The sequence below is a fragment of the Peromyscus eremicus genome, unplaced genomic scaffold (assembly GCF_949786415.1).
Source record: "Peromyscus eremicus unplaced genomic scaffold, PerEre_H2_v1 PerEre#2#chr22_unloc_1, whole genome shotgun sequence".
Taxonomy (NCBI): Eukaryota; Metazoa; Chordata; class Mammalia; order Rodentia; family Cricetidae; genus Peromyscus; species Peromyscus eremicus.
The window spans coordinates 6539979-6565210 of NW_026734286.1; the positions used below are offsets into that span (position 1 = coordinate 6539979).

Consider the following 25232-nt stretch of genomic DNA (forward strand, 5'->3'; position numbering starts at 1 on the left):
ACCTGCCATCTCTCAGAGCTGCAAGGGTACCAAGATTATGTCACCAGGGGAAGCAGCATTTGGATGCCCAGACACCTCCTGTTATAGAAGTGGAAATGAGAGACAGAGAAAAGAAAGAGGAAGAGGGGTGGGGAGGAAGGGGGAGGACGCTGGGAGGTGGCCACTCACCTGCGCAAGAGCTTGGCCTTCAGTGAGGCACGTGAGGCGCTCCAGGAGCTCAGCTCAGGGCTGCTCAGGGCTGTGGGCCGAGTGTGGTCCAGCACAGTGAGGTCGCGGCCCTGCTTCCACTGCTCATAGCGTTCGGGCTGCAGGATGCGTACAAACACATCCATGGAGATCTTCACCATGTCCTTGCGACATGTGCACTGTGGGGACACACACACAGGCACTGAGTCTCATGCAAGGCGCCCGGCTCCCATACTCTAGACAACTTGGTGCGAGGATGGACTGCTAGCCCAGTGCTTTCGTGGCCCCCACCACACTCAGGTCAGACCAAGAAACCCCCAGAGGGAATGCCCATCAGTGAGTGGATGCCCAGTCTTGCCCAGCAAGAAGCAAGGAAAAAGGTGCACACAGACCCTTTCCAGAGGGCAGCATGGTCTTACAGATCAACCACCAGGACCATGCAGTCTGGGTGCCATCCTAATGGGCCCAGAAGATGCTACACAGGACTTGAACAGATCCAGAGCAAGGCCTGGCAGATCCAGACAGTGACAGGGAGCAGTCAGGGCCTTGTGCTCACTACCCAGGCTGAACACTTTCGGTCCAGTCTCCTCACCCAGCTTAGTGGACACAGGCCTGTCTACCCAACAAGCTGGCCCAGAGCAGAGCCCTTGGCATGGCAGCTGACACACCCCTGGCTTTTCCTGAGGGACTGCGGGCTGTGATGTTGCAGACAGGGTGCTTTCTGACCCCATTCCACAGCAGCTGTGGCCATCTGGGGAAACAGAGGTGAGTATGACAAGCCCTTCTCAGTGTCCCCAACTTGCTGAACACGGCAAGGCTGGGCCTGGTACATGAAGAAATGTCCCGCAGCTCCTGTCCCTCTTCCCTTGGCGGTGGGGAGTGGGGGGCTTGGGATCTGTCTGGGCCCAGCATGCTGAGCGAGAGGGAGTATTTATGGTTGAGTGATTCCCAGAAAACTCAACTTTCTTAATGGGAATGTGCAGAATAGCGGCTATGCAGGGACTGGGCTGGTCAGTGGCGGCCACTGATAGCGCCCAGGTTGCACATTCCTGCGCCTGGCCTCCCCAAGCCCCCATCAACTGCAGATTAAGGGATCTGTGCCAAGTGGCTCAGCCATTGCTTGCCGTCAGTAATTAGCAAAAGCACCTGAGTGCTCCCACGGGGCCCACAGACACCACCACAGCCAGCCCCGGCTCCATGGCCAGCACCAGCGGCCAGGATAGGGCTGCCAGCACAGGCTGGCCTTGCAGGAACAGTGGCCTTCAGTACCCAGTGTGGGCTCTGCAGATCTGGGGAGTGTGGGCCCAAATGCAAACGTGATGCGGAGAGGAGCTGGGTCTGGGACTGGAAGCCTGCAGACCTGGTGGACCTAAGACAGTCACCTGGGGGAGGGGGAGGGGGCTGAGGCTCAGCCACAGGGAGGGCTCACTCCGAGGGCCACGCAGCTGCCTAGGGCTCTGCATCTGGCCCTGGCATTTTAGCACATCGGCAGAGGAGATGGCAGATGGCTGTCCACAGCAGAGTCACTCTCTCCTGATGGACAGAGAGGGCCATCTGTGCAGAGGGTCTGACTGGACCCCTACAGGCTGGAGGCCGCTCAGGCCTGGGTGTCACCCAGTGAGGTACAGAGTAAAGTCACCCTGAGCCATAAAGAAGGAAAGCGGTGTGGTCACCAACCCTAACCCACTCCAGAGCAAGGTGGGGCCCAGGACTCTAACACCTCCTAGGGACAGAAGTGACCTTAAGGCTCACCCACCAGTGCACTTCAGGCTCTCCCCTTGGTGGGCAGCTGTCACCTGGGCACCATATTGCCACAGACCTTTCTGGTGAACCCAGCCAGTGACTGGGGTGAGGGGGCTACAGCTGCTGGGGATAAGCAAGCTCTCTGATGACACCTGACACTACCTGCTGGGCCCAGACTCAGCTTCTGCACCCTGACCTTACACTCCTGTGCCTTGGTAACCAGAGCTCCAACACCGAGTTTTGGGTGACCCCACACTCAGCTGAAAACAACAGCTGCCTCCCAGGAGCCCCTGCTCAGTGAAGTTTGCGAAGAACCTTCCAGAACCTGAGGCACAGGCACATCACCTGGGCAGCCCCTCACTTACACTATCCCTGCATGCCACTCCTACCGACAGGACAGTCTTGCAAGTGGCCTAGGGACACACTCCAGCAGACACACAGCATCAGGGCCCTCACAGAGCCAGGGCCTCGTTTCCGAGCCTCTGTCTCCCGTGGCTCTGGACGCAGCAGCAGCACAAGCGTCTGCGATGGTGGCCACAGCACTGACTGGAGCCACACCCCAGCCGCTGGGCTCCACACCGAGGGTGAGAAAGCAGCCAGATTACCCGCCGCTTGGCTGGGCCAGTGGCTTTCTGCTCTGGTGACCTCCCTGATGAGGGCTGGGCATGGGAAGGCCAGGGACATTCCCCAGCCACTGACCAGGACGAGCTGCCTGCTGAATCTGCCTCAGAATGGGGTGTGGGGACCATGGGAGGAGAGACTCCCCTCATGCCCTCTTGAGGCTGCACTGGAGTCCTGAGCAGGAGTCCTGTCACAGACCTGTAGAAACGGCCTAAGCTGAGGTTCAGCCGAGACAGCTGTCACTCATGCATGACAAGCTGGGGAGTTACGACAGGGCGCAGGTCACCATCAGTGTTCCCCAGCCGCCTGCCCACGCTGTCACTCCTGGGAGATCAACACATCAGACAGCCCAATGTCTCCCAGGCCACTGGCGTCCAGGGAGGGAGTGAACGGCAAGGCAGCTGCGGCTGCGGCTGCTGCTCACGGCCGTGCAGCACATGCAGCTGGGATGACTGCGACTGCCCAAAGTGAGCGAGGGACTCTCAGTGCTGCCGAGGACGAGACAGGGCTGTTAGGAGTGCAGGGTGGAGTCCCAGGGGGGTAACCAGAGACCCGCCGAGTTGCCTCAGGATGCCGTAACAGTGCAGGTCACAGGGCAATGTCCAAAACGGCTGCAACCAAGCCTCACGCTGCATGCCATCTCCTTGCTTGGGTCTAGGGCAGGGAATTGTGGAAGGAACCAGAAGACACTGGCTCTCCCCCACCTCTCACTCTCCAGGACCCCAAAGCTGACCGCAAGCCCCCTGTCCTCTAAGTGTGGACACCTTGGTGCCTCATGCCAGCCCTGGGGAAAGCACAGAAATTCCTTCTGGACCTCCTGCTGCTGGGGCCGTGAAAGAGGGGGATACTTGCCCCCCAGATCCTGGGACCCCCACTTCTGCTTCCTGTCCCTCTCTGTCATCACCTGGAAGCAGCCAGAGGGAAATGAAGCCTGCACCCCAGCTGCCCACACTATTCTCCGCTCCACTCTGAAGCGGTTCCTCTAGGAGCCTCCATAACTGCCCAACAGGACGTGGGCATGCCGGACAAAGCCGGGGCTTTGGTGAAGGACATCACATCTGAGGCACGGAGCTCCCCAGGCCCGCTCTCCTGCCCACCTTACATGGCAGCCTATCAGGTGCTACGAGCCACAGTGGCCTAGCTGGGTGCCCAAGAGGCTCAGCAGAACTCACAGGCAAGGAAGAACTGGAATGTGCGGTGTAGACAATGAACACAGACTGGCCCGAGGGGACTCCAGGCACAGAAGTGGCTCTGCAGACCCAGAGGAATGCCTTGCCCTGCCATGTGCTTCTCGGGAGGTGGACACCAAGCAAACCTGGAGTCAAGCTTGCAGAGCCAACCTGGACCAGCCTCCAATTCTGCATGCAGACTCTAGGGAGACCTGCGACACCCCCCTCCCCACCCACCCACCTGCCAGCCTCGTCTTTGTGAACAAATGACATCCCACAGCCACCACTCTGCCCCCTACTGCAGCCACAGGACCACTACCCTACTGCAGCCACAGGGCCACTACCCCACTGCAGCCACAGGGCCACTACCCTACTGCAGCCACAGGGCCACTACCCCACTGCTGCCACAGGGCCACTGCCCCACTGCAGCCACAGGGCCACTACCCTACTGCAGCCACAGGGCCACTACCCTACTGCAGCCACAGGGCCACTACCCTACTGCAGCCACAGGGCCACTACCCTACTGCAGCCACAGGGCCACTACCCAGCCTAGGATGATGTCCAGTACCTTTCGGGCCCGTGTATGGTCCAGAGCTTACTATGCCCGCACACAGCACAAACACCTTCAACATGCTGCTGCCCAGGAGACCCCACCTGTGTTGACAGTGGCACCTTGCTTCCCCAGGTGGCCCTCACTACTGGGGACTGGTATTCCTCAAAGCATACAGCCCGCTCCTGCCCTAGGCACCGTCACTTTACACTGTTTGTAAATAGTGTACTTTTTTTCACACTGTCCACTTCGCCACACAGGTCCTGGTAGAGACCCTCTGTCCACCCCGCAGGTCCCTGTGGCCAGTGACATCATCAGAGACATTAAGGAGACTTGTCTTCCTAGGCTATCCAAGTCATGGGGGTGGAACACTGGGGTGTGGCTGGCGAGCACAGGGCACAATCAGCGGCTTGAGGCCCCACACTTCCCTCCCTCGTGGCTGGACCAGGGCTCTGCACTTAGGTTGAGTCTTGCTCCCTAGGATCAGCCCTGTGAAGGGACTGTATCTGCCTGCCAGGCATCTCCAGCACCTGAGGAGTGTGAAGGTGTCTCGTCTGTAGTGGGGTGCACACACGCTTACTCCTGCCCCACTGAGGGCTTCTAAGCCCGTGGCTCCCAGCTCCTTCTGGGCTGTGTCAGGCATGGAGGTTCCGCTGTGCCCTCAGGGTTCCCACATCCTCACTCTATTCCTATTGCCAAAGCTGGGCTGGGTGTATAGCAGCGAGGCCACCTGGGCTCCCAGGATCCTCTGTTGGCTCTGGACTCTGGTCGGAGGCTGTTTTGTTCTGAGAGGCTGGGTTACATACACCAGCGCTCACTCATGGACAACAGTGAGCCAGGGATGGCGGTGGCTGGAGAGGTGATTAAAATGCGGCTCAATAAAACCACCCACCCGAATAGCATGTTACTGCAGGGACCCTCCTGCTCGCCAGCGTGGCAGTGACCAACTCTCAGACACGGTAGAGGAACCAGGGCAGAACACTGAGCCTGCTGCGGGTGGCTGGTTCCTGCTGGGGGTGAGGGGTGGCATCCCTAAAAAGCACCAGTCCTGAGGGGGACAGCAAAACTGTCCCCAGCTGATCACCATGGTCACTTGTAGCTGGACATGTTCTGGTGTGACTGTCCCTACCCTCACCCAGGTGTGTACTACATCCTCTCTGCGCAGACGACACAACCTTACAGGATCCCTGCCCACAGGCATCCTGTCCCTGCTGAGATGTCCAACATGGCTTCCAAACTCAGAACAAACCCAGACTCCTCTGGCAAGCAATCATGCCCAGTGGCCCACCACCCCCACTTTCCCTGGGTCTCCAGACTTGTCTGGAGATGGGGGTCCCACAGTGTGAACATGTGAACTCTTGGCCTGGGGTCCAGCAGCAAAGGATAGTAGCACAGCAAAGGCACACTGCCCACCCTGCTGATCTGATGGAGACTGAGCCTCTGGATGTTTGGCTCAGGCCTGGTTTGTCAGTCCCTAAAGGCGGACTTTGCCGAACCATGGCACCACGTCAGCTAGCTGTGGCTACATGCACCCTTTCTCAATGCCACCATGGTTTCCCAGGTCAGAAACACCTTTTAAAAAATAACATAGCCCAGGCTGGCCTTGAACTTGGGGCGATCTTGCTGCCTCGGCCTCCTGAGTGTTGGGAGGACAGGAGCGCACTGGTACCCTAGCAGAGGAAGGCTGACTCAGTGAGTGTGAGGAGACACTTCTGCAGGTGCTCCAGCCCACTAAGGGTTAAGCACAGAGCTCTGGCTGTGGCTTGGCCCATTTCTGCTGTGATTACCAGCACTGTGACAACATCCAGTTCATTAGGCAGCCACAGGGACCTGTGCACAGGACCATTAGGCGCCAGCTCAGTGCTGCCTGGTGGGGCCTGTGCCCCTGAGCAGACGCTAGAGTCACCATGCCCCTCCCGTGGCACTGTGCCCGTGACAACATCCACCTCACCCCCCTCTTGGCATAGGGGCCACTTGTCCTGGGTGGCATGGGGCACCCCCTGGGGAGTGAGCAGGGAGTGGTGGTGCTGGCCGTCTACTCTTCCTGCACTGCTCTTTGACTGGGTCCTTCCAGCTCTTGCCTTCTGCAGACCTCAGTGTGACCACAATAAGCCAAAAACCTCTAGGGCAGCCTAGAACACCCAACATCCCTTGACATGGACACTCTTGGAGCCCCATTTTGTTCATGGGGAAATTGAGGCACAAGGTGGCAGTGCCCAGCACACACAATGTGTGAGCATCCAGAGTCTGCATCCTCCATCTACTATGCACTCAACCTACTGAGTCACTACCAGGGGTCAGGGGTCCATCAGCAGGCCCCTGTGCAGCTAGAGGTCAGGGGTCCATCGGCAGGCCCCTGTGCAGCTAGAGGTCAGGGGTCCATCGGCAGGCCCCTGTGCATCAGCAGGTCCCTGTGCAGACAGGGGTCAGGGGTCCATCGCAGGCCCCTGTGCAGCTAGAGGTCAGGGGTCTATCAGCAGGTCCTTTCCCAACCAGGGGCCCCAGTGACACTTGGGATCACTGTGGCCATGAGGGCTGTGGGAGCTTCTGGCATGGGGTGCAAGGCTAAGATACCCCACAGAGGATGCCAAGACCATGTACAGTGCTGGGGAGCCCATGCTAAGCCATCTTTTCAAATCCTTCCTCTCCCAATCATGGGCCAGCTGTGCCCTGCACAGGACCCTTGGTGCTCCCGGAGGCCTTCTGGGCATGTACATGCTTAGAGACATGGCCAGGGATGCATGGTATAGAAGACTGTGACAGGTAGTGAGGGGGAAACATATTTCACAAAGCAATTTATAGCCAGCCCTGTGCACACAACTCTTCCATGGCACAAATCAGGGGTCAGTGAGGCAGGGTGGCCGCAGCTCACCGTGCATCAGCATGGAAGACGCCATCACTGACAGCAGGGGAGCATGGCCGTCTGCTCTCATGTGGTCATTAAGCTCAGTGCTCCTACCCAGTGACTGCGGCTACCAGCCCACCATAAGGGCATGGTGACATGGCACCAAAAGGCCTCCAGACTGTGACCCCAACTCTGTAGAAGACCTCTCAACTCCATGTCTACCCCCTCAGGCATGCCAAGCATTCCTGGGAGGACTGGCATCGGCCACAGGGACTGTGGAGCGGACAAAGGCGCTGAGCGGGCAGCCAGGGCCAGGCTCTTGACCACATCCCTTGTCTCATTCATCCCAGCTAAGCCTGCTAGAGTCACAGCAAGTCCCTGATGAGAAGAGCCCCTCCCCTGAAGTATGCAGGCCAGGGCTGATGCAACGGCCAGAGAGGAGCAAGGAGAAGCAAGGCTGTGCAGGTGGTGTCCCCTCCCTGGAGAACTCCTTTGGTCTCCTGCTCCAGCCTGCCAGGGCTGGCAATGTGGGCAGGCAGACTGTGCCACAGGCCAGCACAGGTCACCAGGACTGGAGAACTCTGAGGAGGAGCGCTGACCTGGAGCACCCCCCGAGGCTCACCCTCCGACACACACACACACACACACACACGCACACGCACACGCACACGCACACGCACGTGCATGCACAGGCACACACATATGCACGTCTGTTGAACAGGCTGGGAACCTGGAGGGCATGCTGGACATGGTGCCTACTGTGCAGCACTGGCAAAGTTGCTTGGCCTCTCTGTTCTTGTCTGTCAGCCCAGTGTGAACATCCCATAGAGGGTGCTGGCTTCATGGAGCCAAGAATAGGCCATTTCTACGGGGAGCACATGGAAATGCCTGAGACTTCGTGGACACTCACCCCAGCCCCACCAGGTACTGGCAGCCTGCCCCAAGCTCATTCAAGGCCCTTGCTGTACACATGGAAGGCAACGTGATCCAGCTGGGTTACTGAACTTCTGGATTCTCAGCTTTGTTTCATTTTTGCTTCTGAGACAGGGTCATGCTCTGTAGCTCAGGCTGTGACCAAGCTCAGGGCAATCCTCCTGCCTTAGCTTCCTGGGTGCTGGGACTCCATGTATGTACCAGGCAAAGCTCAGAAACTTCCCTGTAAGGACGATGCTACCAAGGCAGAAGAGACCTTGAGGGGTCTACACCTGACACAGGCCTGTGAGGTTTCATATAAGCCTCTCATGTAGCCCAGGCTGGCCTCAAACTCACTATGTAACCGAAGACAGCCTTGAATCCTGAAGACTCCTGATCCTCCTGCAGCTACCCCCTGAGTGCTGGGTGCAGGTGTGCCCCACACCTACTCTCTGGTGCTGGGACAGAGCCAGGGCCTTGTGTGTGCCAGGTGAGTTTCTGCCCCATGACACATGGAGCATCTGGTTGACTTTTAAACCTCACCTCAAAACCAAACCAACAAACCCGCTGCCAACAGCTGGTGCCACACACAGTGCAGAAAGGCTCTGCAGAGGTGCCCACCAAAACCAAGGCCATGCCCAACCGTCCCGCTGTGACCACGAAGGAAAGCCACAAGAAGACTAAGGCAGAGAGAAGCTGGCACGAGCTTTTCAGCTGACCCCATCTCTGCACAGAACCAGTTCCTACCAAACTTAGATAAGGAGCCCTGCCCTGTCCCACACAGAAGCGGGAGCTGAGCCTCATGGCCGATGACCTGCTCTTTAAGTCAGATCACTGGCTCACCTCTCCACACCACTAACGCTGGGACACGCCCCATGAGAGGACTCATTGATGGCTGTGTAGTAGTCCTCGAGCATGTGTTACCTTTTCTGGGGAGGCCCTGGCCGTCCCTGTTTGTGACACCATACTGCACCTGTCCCTAGACAGAAGTGGCCAAGGCCAAAAGTGAGAGGAAGCATGACTTGTGGGATGGCCTTCTGAAAAGGGATCATGGGTTGCTGCAGCTGACCCAAGGCCTCTGGGGTCTGTGCCCCAGATCGCCCAATACCAGGCTTCTCCCCTGTCCTCAGGATAAGCTTGAGCTTTCTACAAAGTCTCAGATCCCATGTGCACAATCTAGAAAATTGTTCACTTGGGGAACATAGCTGTGCTTAGCCCACGAACAGCCTGTACACGCCTCCACCCAGTCCACACAGGAGTGGTGGTCGGCCTCCACCCAGTCCACACAGGAGTGGTGGTCGGCCTCCACCCAGTCCACACAGGAGTGGTGGTCGGCCTCCACCCAGTCCACACAGGAGTGGTGGTCGGCCTCCACCCAGTCCACACAGGAGTCGTGGAGCTCAGGGATCTGGGGCTACCTGGGGCTGTGACTGGAAGATCTCCTAGGGCCACCAGAGTGTTGCTTCCAGCCATGGACGCAGACTGTATTCAGTGAACAACTCTAAAACATTCACAGACCTACAGGACCCTCAGTCATGCCTCAGAACACCCCATCACCCCATCAGGAAGCCCTGCCCCCTCCTCAGCCCTGGCACGCCCACTTCCGCCTTCCCACCTTTGAATTCCCCAGTGTGGGTGGTCTCCATCACGGAGTCCACACCACGAGGCTTCTGTGTGACTGAGCATGACATGCTGAGAACCCCACAGGGCAGTGGGTCAGAGGGCTGCTCCCCCTCCTACACACGGCTCGCAGGGGTGTGCATGCTCTGCCCTCCCCTCCCCCACTATCTGCCTTGGCACCTTTTTGACAGCCACACTTTCTGGTGTGCCTCAGCTGGCTGGAGGGGAGCAGACAGAGGTGTCCCCACCCCAGCTTCTTGATGCCAGTGGTCCTTCCCCTGTGCCTAGCCCCTTCCTGAGGAGCCCTACACTGGCCCCCTGGGGACCTTGGTGGCCTCGGTACTGACTGGTTCCTCCCAGAGGCTAGCCTACAGCTCCAGTAAGTGTGAGCACTGTCTCCCACTGCGGAGTCCAAGGGCTGCTGGCACAGCTCACTGCCCAGTCTCCGGGCTAGGGCCCTCAGTGCCCCTCTTATGAAGGGAGAGGCATGGGGATGCGCACAGTGCGGGGCAGGGTTGAAGTCTCAGGAACACAGCCAGCAAGCGCCTTCCTGGGAGACTCAGAGGGGCTGCCAGCCTGCGGAGAGGACCTGGCTTGGCACTACAGGGAGGGGTCAATGACTCCCATGCTGGTGGCTCCTGTGCCTTTGGGACCCACAAGTGGAGCTCCAGTGCCTACCATGGACTATGCACTCGCCTCTACACCCTCCAGCCATTAAAAACGCAAAGTGGTACCTGCCCTGCCACTGGGCAGGAGAGGGAGCAAGGCAGCTTGCCTGCCGCTCCCCACTGCCACTGCGCATGTGGGAGAGCAGGTGAGGTCCCGGAGAGCGGGGACAAACCACAAAGTGCATGCAGGCTGGTGGGTGGGGAGCGGGCGATGACCACCATGTGGGAACAGCTGGGCTGGAGGGGGGGTAGGGAGGGGGCGATGACCACCATGTGGGAACAGCTAGGCTGGAGGTGGGGGTAGGGAGGGGGTGATAACCACCATGTGAGAACAGCTGGGCTGGAGGGGGGGTAGGGAGGGGGCGATGACCACCATGTGGGAACAGCTAGGCTGGAGGTGGGGGTAGGGAGGGGGTGATGACCACCATGTGAGAACAGCTAGGCTGGAGGTGGCGGTGGAGGGAGACAGGAGAGACAGGCACTTGCCTGCCCAGGTGCCTTGGGACTCAGAGCCCATCTTGCCTTGCATGGCTTGGCACCCCTCACAGCCTCTGTCCACACTGGCTGAGGAGCAGTAGTCCTGGTTCCCAGTCCCCGCCATGAGACTCAAGAGTCCTCCTTACTGGTGGGCACCGACACACGAGCGCACCTTGGCAGCTGGGTGTACCCGGGAGGGTGTTGTGCTTGCCACCCTGCCCTGTCCCTGGCTGGTCTATGGTGCCGCAGGCCACTTGTTCCCTAATTTCACGCTACGCTGCCTGACAATGTGAGCATGGCGCCATTGCGGACAGCACTCTCCAAATGTTGCTTGTTTGTGAACACATGGCTGAGCCTGGAATTGCTTTTACTATCTGGGCAGTTCCTGTTGTGACTGCGGCTGAGACAGTCCCACAAGCACAGACCCCGCCATCACAGCTCAATTTGCCACAGGTGCAGGTGATCTCAGCTGCCATCCCACCAGCCCTGACCATTTAAGGTGTCTAACCAATCAAAACAGGACGCAGGTCCCAATCCTGGGTCATGCCACCTCCCCCCAGACTTAGTGTTTCATGAAGACTGAAGATATGCTCCAGCGACCCGCTGGAGCATACCACCAGGTCCATGCCACGTTCTTAGCGAGCACCTGCCCAGAGCTCAGATCCTGGCTTCATGACCAGTCACAAAAGGAGACAACTGCCCCACAAGGCCGAGTGAGGGCAGCAAGCAGGGGAAGATGGGGAAATGGCCCCGTGGGTGAAGCAGCTGTTGGCCTGACTTCTCATCCTCCGAACCCACATAAAGTTGGATGTACTAGTGCATGCCAGTGAGATGAGAAACCGACAGGGCATCCAAGAAGCCACGGCCAGGAGACCCTGCCTCACATAGGAAGATGATGTGGAATACATGTGCACACACGTGTACAAGGAAAGCAGCAACACAGAGAAAAGCTAAATGACGGCTCAGTCCTGGGCATGGGGGCATCCTGTGATCCTACCACCAGGGAGGATGAGGCCGTACCAAGCCAGACCATGTTTGATGTCTCAAAATCCAAAACTAACTAATAAATAACTTTGCTCAACAACAAAGGCCAGCTTGCCAGAGCATCACTGTATGGTCTACACAGAGAAACCCTGTCTCAAAAAAACAAAACAAAACAAAACAAAACAAAAAGAAGGAGGGGGAGGAAGAGGAGGAGGAGGAGGAGGAGGAGGAGGAGGAGGAGGAAAAAGGAAGGTAGGAAGGAGAGAGAGAGAGAGAGAGAGAGGAAGGAAAGAAGGAAGGAAGGAAGGAAGGAAGGAAGGAAGGAAGAAAGAAAGAAAGAAAGAAAGAAAGAAAGAAAGAAAGAAAGAAAGAAAGAAAGAAAGAAAGAAAGGAAGAAAGAAAGAAAGAAAGAGAAAGAAGAAATGAAAAAGCCAAAGACCGGGTTCCTTGAAAAAGACAACCCACCAACACCACCCCTTGAACACTGCCAGCAGCTGGGCTGCACCCACGTGAGTACAGGGCTGTTCCCACTCACCCACCAAACGCGCTGCACCTACCTGTGTGGCCACTTTGCCATAGTCAATCCAGCGTAGCGTGGCAAAGTTGGTGGACTCGGCACAGTTGAAGCCGTGGTTGAAGCCCGCGTGGTAACCATAGGGGAAAGTGATCATGAACTCCCCAGCCTCCTGGGTGATCTACAGAGAAGAGTGATGGACTCAGTGGGCGAGGCCGGCTCCAGGGTGGCTCCCAGCCGCTGGAGCCCTGGGATCAACTTGTGGATCAGCAATGGCACAGAGCTCAGGAACCTGTGGGACCCTGCCAGGCTTAGAGACTGTGGGTTTAGGGCTGGCGAAATGCTCAGTGCTAAAAGCGTTTGCTGCCTGCCAGGCCTGACAACCTGGGTTCAGTCCCCAGGTCTCACACTCATACCTGACTTCTATGGGCTATCCTCAGACCTCAGCATGCATGCTACAGCACTCACACCCACAAAATACATAAAGTTTTTTAAGAAGAGAGAGCTAGGCATGTGGTGCACACCTTTAAACCCAGCACTCAGGGGCAGGTAGATCTCTGCGAGTTCCAGGCTAGTCTGGTCTACACAGAGAGGCACTGTCTCAGACAAGCAACCACAGAGCAAAGCTGTTATGGTGGAACATGTCAATCATTCCAGCCCTTGGTAGCTGAGACAGGAGAGTCACCTAGTTTGAGACTAGGCTGGTCTACATGAAAAGACCTGGTTCCAGTCCTGGCCACCAAAGGACACAGGGCAAGCACCATGCTCCCCACTCTGCACTGTGGCCACCATGGCCTGGCCATCCCACCCAGCCCAAGAGACGTCATTCACCAGAGTGTGGCACTGGGCCATTGACTGCTATAGCCTCACCCACCCTCTCTGAGGCCAGGCCACAGCACACGCGTGCACAGGAGGTGCCCTAGAGGACATCACTGATGCATATGGCTCTCCATGAGGCAGGTGTGGACACAACCCTTTGTTCCAGGGACAGCACTCTGGAACACCTGCCAACCTGCAGACCTCCGTCCCTGAGACGAGGCTGCATCACAGCGCAGGAGAGACGGAGGACACACACTCCTCAGAGGAGGGACAGAGCCTCATCTGTGATGGGGAAACTGAGGTTCCAGGAAGAAGAGGGTGTCTCTTGGAGGTTGCTGGCTCCTCACTGTCCACTGTGCAGGCAGAAAGGCGTGAAGAGCACAGATGTCTAGGATTCCGAGCTTGACATGTGTCAACAAAGGAGGAAGATTCCAGAGCCCTGGGGAGGCCCTGCTACTCGGCCTGGCTCACTCTGCGACCCTGGTCACCCTGGCTTCTCGTCTCAAGCACACAGGAGAGTGTTTCACTGGTTTCTGAGCCTCCACAGATGGCCCGGGTGAATGGCACCACCAGGTTTGTCTGCCACAGTGGCTCACTGTGACACGGACCGCACTGAGATGGTGTTGGGTGACTTCTCTCTGAGCGCTCCAAGTCACAATGATACTACTCTAACTCCCTGCCCCCAACCCCTCAACCCGGGCGGCTGAGCTGTGTCCCCCAGAGGCCACCGAGTCACGTCATTGGATTCCTCTTGGCAACTCTGGGGACAGAGTGGACACTACAGTGGGGCACTTAGATCCCCAGCCACCCCTCAAAAAATCCATCAAAACCAACACGGCCCAGAGCACAGCCTGCCCTGGAGAATGCACCAATATTTTTCTTTTCAAATAATTAACTGCGCCAATCAAGGGAAGTCAGCTACATTAAGTTATGTTTTAAAATTCCTGCCCAAGTGACAGCCCCTCACGGCAGAATGAAGGATAGCCGACTGTGACACACGAGTGTCCCTCGGGGAATCTTAGCCGCTTCACCGTGAGCTCTAAGTGGGCGAGGGGAAGGGAGGTCTGGAGGCAGCAGTGGAGACACCGCTCACAGCTGGCCCTCTCCAGCTGTCCAGCATCCACGGTGCGCACATGTGGGGAGCTGTAACATTCTGGGGCGCAGCGTACCACACATGCTGAGGCCAACAGCAAGGATGCAGGTATGGGCAGACACCACAGCCATGAGAAAGTCCTGCTCAGGCAGGCGACAGAACTGGGCTCCTGTCACAGCCGCTGTGTCCCGATGCCCTGATCCCCTGTAGCTGCCCTCCCCTTCTCTGCTGTCAACAGAGCCCAGGGATAAATTAGCAGGCCTTAGATGATGGATGATTGTGCGGCAGAGTCACAGGAGCCAGGGCCGGCGCCAGTCAGGGAGAAAGCTGGAGACGCTTCAGCAGGACAGATTACAGAAATACACACTCTTAATTATTAACGAGCTGGCTATTGATCAGTTTTCCCTTCTAAAAGTAAATACCATTACAGACTCACAAGTGCAGTGTGCAGCTGCTCGTCTGAAGGGTGACAGGAATTCTGATGAGGGCACCCACAACTCATGTGCAAGAGGACGCTCATCTCTCACCTTTGCTCTGTCCTCAGGTCCCATCCCAAGATGGGGCAGCTACCTTCTGAGGTCAGACAAGGGCCTTCACCCACAAGCCTTTGGGGCAGGTCAGGCCCCAGACACCCAAACCAGCAGTGTGAGGAGCATGGCTCCAGTGTTGCAGCCTCTGTAGTCTGGAGGTCAGGCAGCTGCCCTGGGCTGGGCACCATGTGCAATCCATGGTACTGCCGAGCACTGCCCCGCGGGAAGGGACCAGGCAGTCACTCTGTCCACAGGGGTCTCTGTGCATGAAGCACCAGCCTGCAGAACATTCCCAAGCTGGTTGCAGATACTTCTCACTTCCACAAGCAACAACGCTGCCACCTGACAATGGGATCTGTGCTTCTCAGAGACAGAGCCGGGAGCAGCCTCCGGGCTGCACCAGCAGGAAGAACACAGCGGATGTTGCGGGTGCCTTGATTGAAATGTCAGGAGCAATTTCCAACATGCTGACGCCCTGTGTGAGCACGGAGCGAGGGGGTCTCATCACAGAACTCGCTCTTAGGCTGACAAATTGCTCTTCAAAGAGACCTTCAGAAACAGCTGTCCTGAGGGCCCTCTCAACTCCCTGGTCCCCAGAGCACACAGGCTTATACTCCTCTGCTGACGCATGCCCAGTTGGGCTAGCCTTCCCTGCTGGGATGCACACCATGTTGCCCAAAGAAACCTGAGGTCCTAGGTTTGTAAACTTGTCAATCCAGGAATAGGAAGCCCATTGTCAACTGTCCCCCCAACAGCTGCCACAGGGCTGCCTCACCAACCTCAGACATCCTCTGTTATAGCCTCTACAGCGGCACACTGAATGGACTCAGTCTCCACGCTCAGGAATGAATGCTGAACCACTCATTGCTAAGCAGGACACCTGCACTCTGTGGCCAGCCACCCTGCTGGCTGTAAGCAGCTAACACTAGATGTGGCCTGGGCAGTGAGGGACCTGCACTTGGGCACAGGGCTCTGTGTGGTTTGGAGACAACGAAGACCCTGCCAAACCCACACTTGTCCCATGCCCTCCCCCACTTCCCCTGCAGAAGAACAAGAGGTCACCTGCCAAGACCAGTTGGTCACCATTCTAGAACCTTCTCTGGGGCCTGTACATACCCGGCTGAAGGGGATGCCATACTTCTTCAGGATGATGGGCGAGATGAGTGTCATCTTGTGCCTCAAGAAAGCATCACATCCCTGTGAGCTCCCAGGGAAGAAGCCTGGGTAGAGGAGAGCAGTGTCAGAATGGGTATCAGTGTGGGGACAGAGGTTGTTGGCCTCATCCTAGGGAGTGGGCACTAAGCTGGGACCTCAGACAGGTCTCAGACCAGTGTCTCAGCCCCGGGCTCAGTGGAGTGGATCACAGCATGTCACTTCCCAGCACTGTGCAAGACAGAAGGAGCTGCCACTTACGTGACTGCCCAGCAGACACCTTCCAGCAAACTCAGAGCGTCTGCCCTGTTCACCAGGACACAGCATTCCAGGACCATATGGGTGGGCCATGGCAAGCTCGCAGGATTTAGCTCCTCCCTGGAGGGTACTGGAAGCTCAGAGGAACAAGGCTAAGACTCAAGGTCACCACCAAGAGACAACACAGGTATAACAGTTGTGAGCAGCCTCCAGGTCCCCGCACCTCAGTAGCCCAGGGGAGAAAGTTGAGGTCCCAGGACACAACTGATCTCAGGACAGGGAGCAGCCTATGTTCCCATTGGGGTCCCCTCGCTTCCCTAGGCAGATGTTCCATTTGCCTCAGAGCAGGGACGGCCATCTCAAGGCTCAACCACATCCTAGGATCCCAACATGGATCCTGGCCTTGGGCTCCTTGGGGTGAAATGCACAGTTCCCAGTGTGGAGGGAATGTCCCTTCAGAAGCCAAGGGTAGGCTGGGGCTCAGCCACACCCTGTCAGAACCAAGATGGGCAGTATAGGGAGCAACCAAGGCAGGGCATACCCAGCCCCTAGAGAGCTGCTCACCACACTAGCCTGTGCATCCTCAGAGCATGCCTGCACACCATCACCCTACCACAGCAAGGGTCACAGAAGTCTGCTGTGGGCAAAGCAGAGGGTGATGATAGAACTGATCCACAGCCTCAGTCTGGGGAACTTTCCAGAATCCCACACAAACACGCACCCTAGCCTCCAGGCTAGCATGCCCCTGGTCGGTCTCTGCTTCAAGAGCACATGTTGATGGGTGCGAGCGTGCATGCTCACAGACACGTGCACAGACGCATAGGGAGCAGGGCTTGGAGGCCCTGGCTGCTGGCAGGAGGCTGAGCTGGAAGAGCAGGCTCCAGAGGGGATGAGGACCGCATCCCCATCTTTCCTTCCTTGATGCTAAAAGCGCCTTGGTTAAAATTATGACTGCCGCTGCCAGCCACACGTCCCCCTTTTAATGCACGGCTTAAGTGACTCTCATTAGGGCCCTAATAAAGGCTCGCATCTGAAGTGATTAGCGCCCCCACATTAGTGCTCTCCCGCGGGCGCTTCTCCCCGTAAGCCCATTTACGGCTCAGCTATTCATTTTCTGTGCTAACTGTGAGCCCACTCCACCCGGCTCTGCCGTGGGTGGCATCAGTGGCGCATGCCCAAAGAAGGTCTCAGGGCTGCCAAGGCCAGAGCTGTGGGGGAGCTAGCTGCATGTGCCTCTTGCAGACACTGCTGGGTCATGCATCCTGCCTCCCTGTCCTGTCCCCACCCTACCCCTCCCCTGAGCAGACTTCTCAGTCCTTTCTCGGGTTCCAGGCAGCTGCCCCACCCTGCTGGCTCTTTTCTTTAGGAGGCAGGGTCTCACTAAGTGGCCCAGGCTGGTCTGGAACTCACAGAGATCCACCTGCCTCTGCCTCCTGAGTGCTGGGATTAAAGGAGTGTGCCACCATGCCCTACAGGTGTTTGAAGCAGCCGCTCTGGAGCCTCAGAACTGAAATTCTGCAGCTAGCTCTCCCTTCCCTCAGCTTCTGCACACACCTTCTGGGAAGGCAAGCTGCTACCTACATCCCCTGCAGGCACTGGAAATGGGGATGTGGCTACTGGGGTGGACAGAGGGCACTGAGATCCTGACCATTTATCGTTCTGAGGTCGGCCTCACTGTCTCCAGAGGAGGCCACAGAGCAAGAAGCACCTGAGCCTGGCTCACTGAACCACATCCCATGCGGGGGGGACACTGTCATGTCAGCAGGGGCCAGGCAGACACTGTGAGCAGAGGAACATATATAGCATCAGCTCGCTCAGGACACTCCCCAGGACCTGTGGCATCACTTCCAGGGCCAGAAGAGACTCTGCATCTGGCCCAAGTGAAAGACCCTGAGCCGGGAGCATCCTGGGCCCAGTATCCTCACGGCCCTCAGAGGAAGGCGGGGGTGAGGGGAGAGACAGAGAACATGGGAGATGCTGTACTGTTGGCACTGAACTAGGAAGAAGGGGTGGAGAGCTGAGGGACGTGGGGCCTCTAGAATGGTGGGTTGCAGCACGCCCAGGACACCCTGCCAGGCCTATGGACTCTGAACTGTGGAGGTGCCTTCTAGGCTGTTTACAGCGGCCAAGGTTGTGGTGCTTGGGCACAGTGGGGCTGGGAAGCAGTGGCCAGCGCTGCCTTAGGGGCCACACTCAAGTCCACACTGTGAACACCACAGTGGGAGACGTCTAGGGCTCCATCTGCAGCTGTGGGTTTCCAGCAGATGGGTCCTACAGGACCCAGGTTAGCCTTCCTGAGGGGCTGCACAGCTGAGAATTTCCAGAAGCTCAGAGCTGCCATAGACCTGACTGCCCACCAAGGCCATCAGAAGGGCTGTGTGGCTAGCTAGTCCATCTCAGTCCTGAAGCCCTGGCTAGCAGAAGATGACGCCTGTGTCAGGGCTGCTCTGGGGATGACAGAGGACAGACAGACCTTTCAAGTAGTCAGGACTCACACCTCTCAATGTGTGTGTCTGAGGTTCCCATATACAGATTTACACCGGATGAAGGGAATGGGTGAGCTGGGCATGGTGGCACGGGCCTGTCACCCCAGCATTTGGGAGGCTGAGGCAGGAGGATTTTGAGGCTACAAAGTGAGTTCAAGACTAGCCTGGGCAACTTAGCAAAACTCAAAAAGCCACCAAAAAGCTGGGTAGTAGTGGTGCATGCCTATAATTCCAGCACTCAGGAGGCAAAGGCAGGTGGATCTCTGTGAGTTCAAGGCCAGCCTGATCTATAGAGTGAGTTCCAGGGCAGTCAAGGCTACACAGTGAAACCATCTGGAGAAATCAAAAACAAACAAAGCCAAGAAAAGAAAAACCAACGTGGCTGAAGTGACTCAGCGGCAGCTCGAGGCCCTGGGTCCCATCCCGTACCAGAGCATGGTGGGAGAAAGGAACAGCTCAGTGTGGTGGCACACACGCTTGTCCCACATGTCCTAGATTCAGGCGGAGGATGGAGGGTTCTCCACCAGTCTGGGCTACAAATCTAAACCCAGTATGAAAACCAGGCATGGCTTGCTGCACCCCATCTGAGCACATGTCGCTGCACTCCCACGGACCTCAGAGAGCCAGGCTAGGCCATGCTGCCACCCAGCCCCACTGACAAGGTGACTCTGTGATGTCTTTCCCTGCACTTAGGAGCCCTGGAGTCAGGAGATCGGGGTCACACTCCCTCCCCCACTCCCCCAAACACATATAGGGCCTCTAGTCGGAACCTCTCTGCTGCCTGAGCCCTGGAGTCAGGAGATCGGGGTCACACTCCCTCCCTCACCCCTCAAACACATATAGGGTCTCTAGTCGGAACCTCTCTGCTCTCTGAGCCCTGGAGTCAGGAGATCGGGGTCACACTCCCTCCCTCACCCCTCAAACACATATAGGGCCTCTAGTCGGAACCTCTCTGCTCTCTGAGCCCTGGAGTCAGGAGATCGGGGTCACACTCCCTCCCCCACCCCTCAAACACATATAGGGCCTCTAGTCGGAACCTCTCTGCTCTCTGAGCCCTGGAGTCAGGAGATCGGGGTCACAGTCCCTCCCCCACCCCTCAAACACATATAGGGCCTCTAGTCGGAACCTCTCTGCTCTCTGAGCCCTGGCTGCTTAGTTCCTTTCTGACAGCCAGTACCCAAAGCTTCGCCATCACCCCAGGGAGAGGGCCCAGAGGGGTGACTGCAGGGTGGTCGTGTGACCAGGAGACAGGCACAGTGAGATTCACCTGGATGGGCCACCTGCCTGTCTCATCTTTGTCCCTGTCCCGTTGGGGCTCAGATACCTACCTATGGCCAGGCGCTCCAGGCGCTTGCCGTGTTCCGGTGGGATGGCGTACCTGTGAGAGAAGGGGGCACATCAGAGTGAGGACCTCTGGCCAGCGCAGTCCACACTCAGACAGCAGACAGGGTTGTCACCACCAAACCATAAGGCAGGGGGTCCAATGGGGGAGCTCCTGGAGTGGAGCAGGAAGGCTGGGATGTGGCTCGGCACCCTTCAGGGCTCAGACACAACAGGATACAGGAGCCAAGGCAGAGGAAGCCCAAAAGAGCCCAGAACTGAGGAGTTTTCCAATGAAATAAAAAGATGGTGGGAGACTCAGCCACTGTCCTGTCACTGCATCTGCAGAGGACACAATAAAGAATTTTCAGGTACCCCAGGACTCTGTCTGAGGAAACCTGAGCACGCTCAGCTGCAGGGTTACTCCAGAATTTCCATGTCTGGACAAGCTGAGGTCACACTTCTGTCCAGGTCTCTTATCTCTCCACAGCTCAAAGCACCGTGATTCTGGGAGCCGTAGGGGTGGGGGCAGGCTTCTGGGAAGCCACCCGAGGCCTGGAAGGAACCAATTCCCAGCTCTGGCCACAATGATGAATGCGGCATCCCCAGTCCACAGTGCCTTCCACTTAATTAGCGCCTGTAATTAGGAGTTGTAAAGATAAGATTAATTGAATCTGGCGGCTGCTGGAAGTTTAATACATTGGAACACGCCTGGCGTTATCGGAAAGTGCAGCCTGCAGGCCGCTAGCCAGGGGTGCAGAAGGGAGGCCCTGGGGAGACAAGCTTGTGGACGGTGACAGGGCGCAGCAGTACTAGGAACCTCTATGCTACACTACAGTCAGATGAGGCCACAAAAACTGTGCCCAGCCGAAGGCCATAGCCAACAAACACCTTGACCCCCAAGCTGAGGCCAGGGTGAGGGTCCAATGCTAACCCGGAAGAAGCTGCACAAGTCAGGGCAGCCAGGCCCATCTTGAAGGACAGCTATGGGTGGCCACAGTCACGTGCAGAGTCAGCCTTCCCATGGATCCTTCCATACCCACACCCACAAGAACCACGACTATGCTCGGGCCAGCTCTCTGCTGGGGCATCATTGACACTCAGGCTTGGCTTTGCAAAGGGCAGTCTAGGCTGGGAACCATGCACCACCCTGCCAAGGATCAGGAGCCACCTCAGCACCATGACTCCATCTCGGAGCTGCAGCACAGGCAAGTGCCCCCACTGCAAGGTCCAACTCCCCATAGCATCAATACCCTGTGCCCTAGCAGCTGTGCACCAGACAGCACATCTGCACAGACAGCACCCACACTGGGCCTGGGCAGCAGCCACCGTCGCAGACTGATCCAGGCTCTCTTGTGTGTCACTGCTTGCATATTGCCCACCTTGGCACTCCCACCTCACCTCCGCTCTCCCACCTGTATCGATGTACACAAACATGCACACACATCCACATGCCCCATGTGTCTCAGTCCGGACTGACTGCCCTTGTCTCCACTAACAGCTGAGAAACCTATACCTGCCTGGACCAAGCCACCCTGGGGTGCTTCAGCACGGCAGAGAAGCTTCCAGCAGGCTGGGCTCTGTGGACACTGTGGGCTGCCCTGGGCTGTGTACTGGGTCCAGGAGGACGCTTCGGGGGCTATAGGGAGCCTTTGAGATGGACACTAAGCAGGCCATTCAAAGCCCTAAGATTCTGAGGTTTAGCTGGCTCTTCCTAGGAGATGCATAGGTCAGAGACCTCATGTCAGGCTGGCTGCATCCTTCTGAAGAGTTCCCATAGTCCCCTGGCACCTGTCTCCACGTACTAAAGCCTTTGCTGTGCACAAAGTATGTCCAGGAGACCTGCAGCAGAGACAACCCTGTTCTGTGTCTCTAGCATGCGCTACGGACTTGGTTTCCCTGGCAACCGTACTGGGAGACTGCACTGGCCATCAGGAGACACCAGCTCTGTGCCTGCATATGGGGGGGGGGGGTGCTATGCTGAGGGACCCCTGGGAAAGAGACTCAGGTACGAAGCAGAGGAGCAGAGCCTTCTGGGGGAGTGTGAGCTGCTCCAGATGCAGCCCTGAGACGGGTGTGCTGGTTGTGGCCACTCTCCCCCATTAGTGGTTCATGACACTATGCGACAAGCCTGAGTAAGGGCAAGGGTGAGTTTGGATTGAAGGTTCTAGAAGGAAGCAAGAGCTGGGTCTCCAGGAAGGACAGGATAGTCGACCTGGCTCCTTACCTCTAAGGCAAGTCCTGCCTCCCCTAAACCCTAAGCTGAACCCACAAACTCATGCCAGGGCATGAGCGGTGACTCAGCCCTGTCTGCACCCACCATGGCTGACTCTGGGAGTGACTGAGCCATGTGGGGAAGGTTGGTCTGGGGCAAACTGGAGACACAGAAGCCCCAGGTGCCTCAACATGAGGCCAGGGGAGGGGGAGTTATGAACTCTGTGCCAGGCTTATGGTGTCAAGTGGTGCTGAGTAGCCCAGGGCCAGCTGGGAGACACACGGCACCTGGCCCTGAGGGTACAGTACAGGTTTCAAGTAAGTGGGGGCAGCTCGAGGCCCCAGGGTGCCATGGGTCTCCAGCCCTGTGGGTGGAACTGAGCAGCTGAGCCCTGGTGCAATAGGGTAAAGAGGGCTCAGCGGACACACTGGTCTCCCTTCCTGCCCTACTGCCTGCCTCCCGCCCACGGAGGAGGCCACTATTAATAGTGCAATTTCCGCGGTGTTCTGTTTATCCCCCGGAAGGGCTGATGGATGTGAATAATTACCAGACTATAAAAGCCAGCGTATGTGCTGCTCTCTATCGCTCTAAATCATCAAACAAATAAAGCAAGAAACAGCGTTTCTGAATATAATTTTCCCCTCTAATGGCTCAGAATTATTATCAAGAACAACGAAAATAAATAAGCAAAAGCCTCACCAGTTAAAAACTAAATGACTGTGTCAGAAAGGGGCACAAAGGCCTGGTGGGGAGCAGACTCGCACAGAGCCCCTCAGCAGGGTGACAGTGAGCCATGGGCCATACGTCCCAGCTGCTCTAATGTGCTCTAAGCCCTCTGGCCTTGGTGGCCTCTGTCTGGCTCCTACAGGTGAGGTACCTCACCAAGCCTTTAGCCCCATCTGAGCCCCAAGCTCCCAGGCCCTGCTGGGGACCATCCTGCTCAGTCCCCACTGATGGCTCTGAGCTGGGGACAGGAGACCATCCTCCAGCTGAGCTCAGGGCTATGGTGACAACACTGAGACCGCGTGCCAAGCGGCGGGCAGTGAGGGTGCCCTGTTCAGTGCCCGCCGCTGAGGACGAGGGCGGTGACTCCACAGTGCCTGTGCAGCACCAGGCAAGACCTCCGGACAACCGCAACTTGTACAGACCCAGGAAGAGGGACAGGGTACTCTCATTCTGCCACAGAGGCCAGGCCACATGCCACATGAAGGCCCCTGGCACACGCATGCACACGCGTGTGCTCTCACTATAACCCTGGATGCTACTGTAGATTCAACGGCAGTGGCTCTCCAGGGCCCCAGGAGCTGACCTGTCATGGCCACCCTCAGACACAAAGCCCCCTGGGCTGAGAACAACAGGGCAGCTCCCGTTCTGGGGTTTGCCAGCCCAGCAGGATGGCTTGCCCTCCACCCCGTGAGCCTGAAGCTGCCCAAGCCCCACGGTGGCCCTCTGCGTGCACCATGAGATCAAAGGCCAAAGACAGTGGAGACGTATCTGACGATCACTGATCTGATGATCACATCAAGTCCTCCCGTGGCCCCTGCACACAGTACCTTAGGATGGGTGTGGTGTCACCCCTCAGGAGGGCTGTTTGAACATCTCGGCTCCGAGGATGAGGTCAGTGTGTCATCCACTGCAAACGGAACCTCAAATGGCCTGGGCCCATCAGAGAAGCAAGCACCAGGTCATAGGCCTCCCTTTGGAAAAAGCTGTGGCCCTGGCCACTGAAGACATAGTGCCACCTGCCCACAGGCTGTGGCTGAGGAGAAGGCCAGGTGTTATTAACTGAGTCAGGGGCCCTGGCAGAGATTTCTTAGTGGAAGAGAAAGGAAGGACAGACAAAAACAATGCTGTCAACAGGGATGTGTCAGGTGACAGGCCAGCCCCACAGCAGGGAATCGGCCAGAGAACCGACCCCCTGGGCTGCTAGAAAACTACTGGAGACAAAAACCTGTACAAAACGCCAGGCCAGCTGGGAGCGGTGATGCACTCTTTTAATCCCAGCACCCAGGAAGCAGAGATAGGTGGATCCCTATGAGATCAAGGCCAGCCTGAGCTACATAGTGAGATCTTAAAATGAAAGAGACAGAGAGAACAAACAAACCAAGCCACTCCACATAAAAGCCTTCGGACAGCCAGGACAGGTAGGGCTGTGTTCGCAAGCGTTCCTGCTGTAGTCAAGGGCAACACTGAAGAAGTGATCAGGCAACCGTGGGAGCCAGGTGAGTGGCCCATCACAGACAACCCCAGCAGCTCCACCCTGGAAACACCAGGCAAAGGGACCCAGCAGGAATGAGACAGCGCTCAGGGAGTGACAAGAGCGGAGGCCCAGAGCTAGCCGCACCCTCAGAGCTGAGCCAAGCCACGGGCGGCACCTGTGCACTGCCCACAGCAGAAGGGACTCGGAAAGCACGGGCTGATAGAGGGGTAAACCAAGGCTGCCTGGTGTCCAAGGTCACCTGTCCCTAGCAACAGGAATGCAGACAAGAGTGGCAGACAACCCCCCGCCCCCACCAGGGTCTTTTTTTTTTTTTTTTTTTTTTTGGTTTTTCGAGACAGGGTTTCTCTGTGTAGCTTTGCGCCTTTCCTGGAACTCACTTGGTAGCCCAGGCTGGCCTCGAACTCACAGAGATCCGCCTGGCTCTGCCTCCCGAGTGCTGGGATTAAAGGCGTGCGCCACCACCGCCCGGCCCCCACCAGGGTCTTTGAGGCCTGTGGTCACACCAATGGCAAAAGTTAGAAAGGGTGACCCTCACCCTAGCCACAGCCAGGGACATCTTGGTGTGACTAAAGAGGTCACTGCAGCTGAGTCACAAAAGGAGGGACCCCACAGGTCAGAGTAAAACCTGGACAGGTATTCAAGGTACCCTTGAACTCAGGCATCTGGGCACCGAAGGCACACTGGCAAACCCATTGTCATCCACCCGCTGCCCACCCTACAGAGAGGCCACGGAGGATCTGACACTGTCATCCACCCACTGCCCACCCTACAGAGAGGCCACGGAGGATCTGACACTGTTATCCACCCGCTGCCCACCCTACAGAGAGTCCACGGAGGATCTGACACTGT

The 25232-nt window shown here is 57.3% G+C and overlaps 1 protein-coding gene across 4 annotated transcripts in view; it reads right to left on the reverse strand.

Annotated features, from left to right (window-relative positions):
• The window catches only part of Kdm4b (lysine demethylase 4B), a 75711-nt gene that overhangs the window by 21150 nt on the left and 29329 nt on the right, over positions 1–25232 (reverse strand). For all 4 annotated transcript variants that reach the window (XM_059251781.1, XM_059251779.1, XM_059251780.1 and 1 more), the window contains exons 6-9: positions 19956–20005; positions 15848–15951; positions 12333–12470; positions 169–365 (exon numbers count right to left, since the gene is read on the reverse strand). In XM_059251781.1, the coding sequence (XP_059107764.1) occupies positions 169–365; positions 12333–12470; positions 15848–15951; positions 19956–20005 (489 nt within the window). The remainder of the gene's footprint in view (positions 1–168; positions 366–12332; positions 12471–15847; positions 15952–19955; positions 20006–25232) is intronic.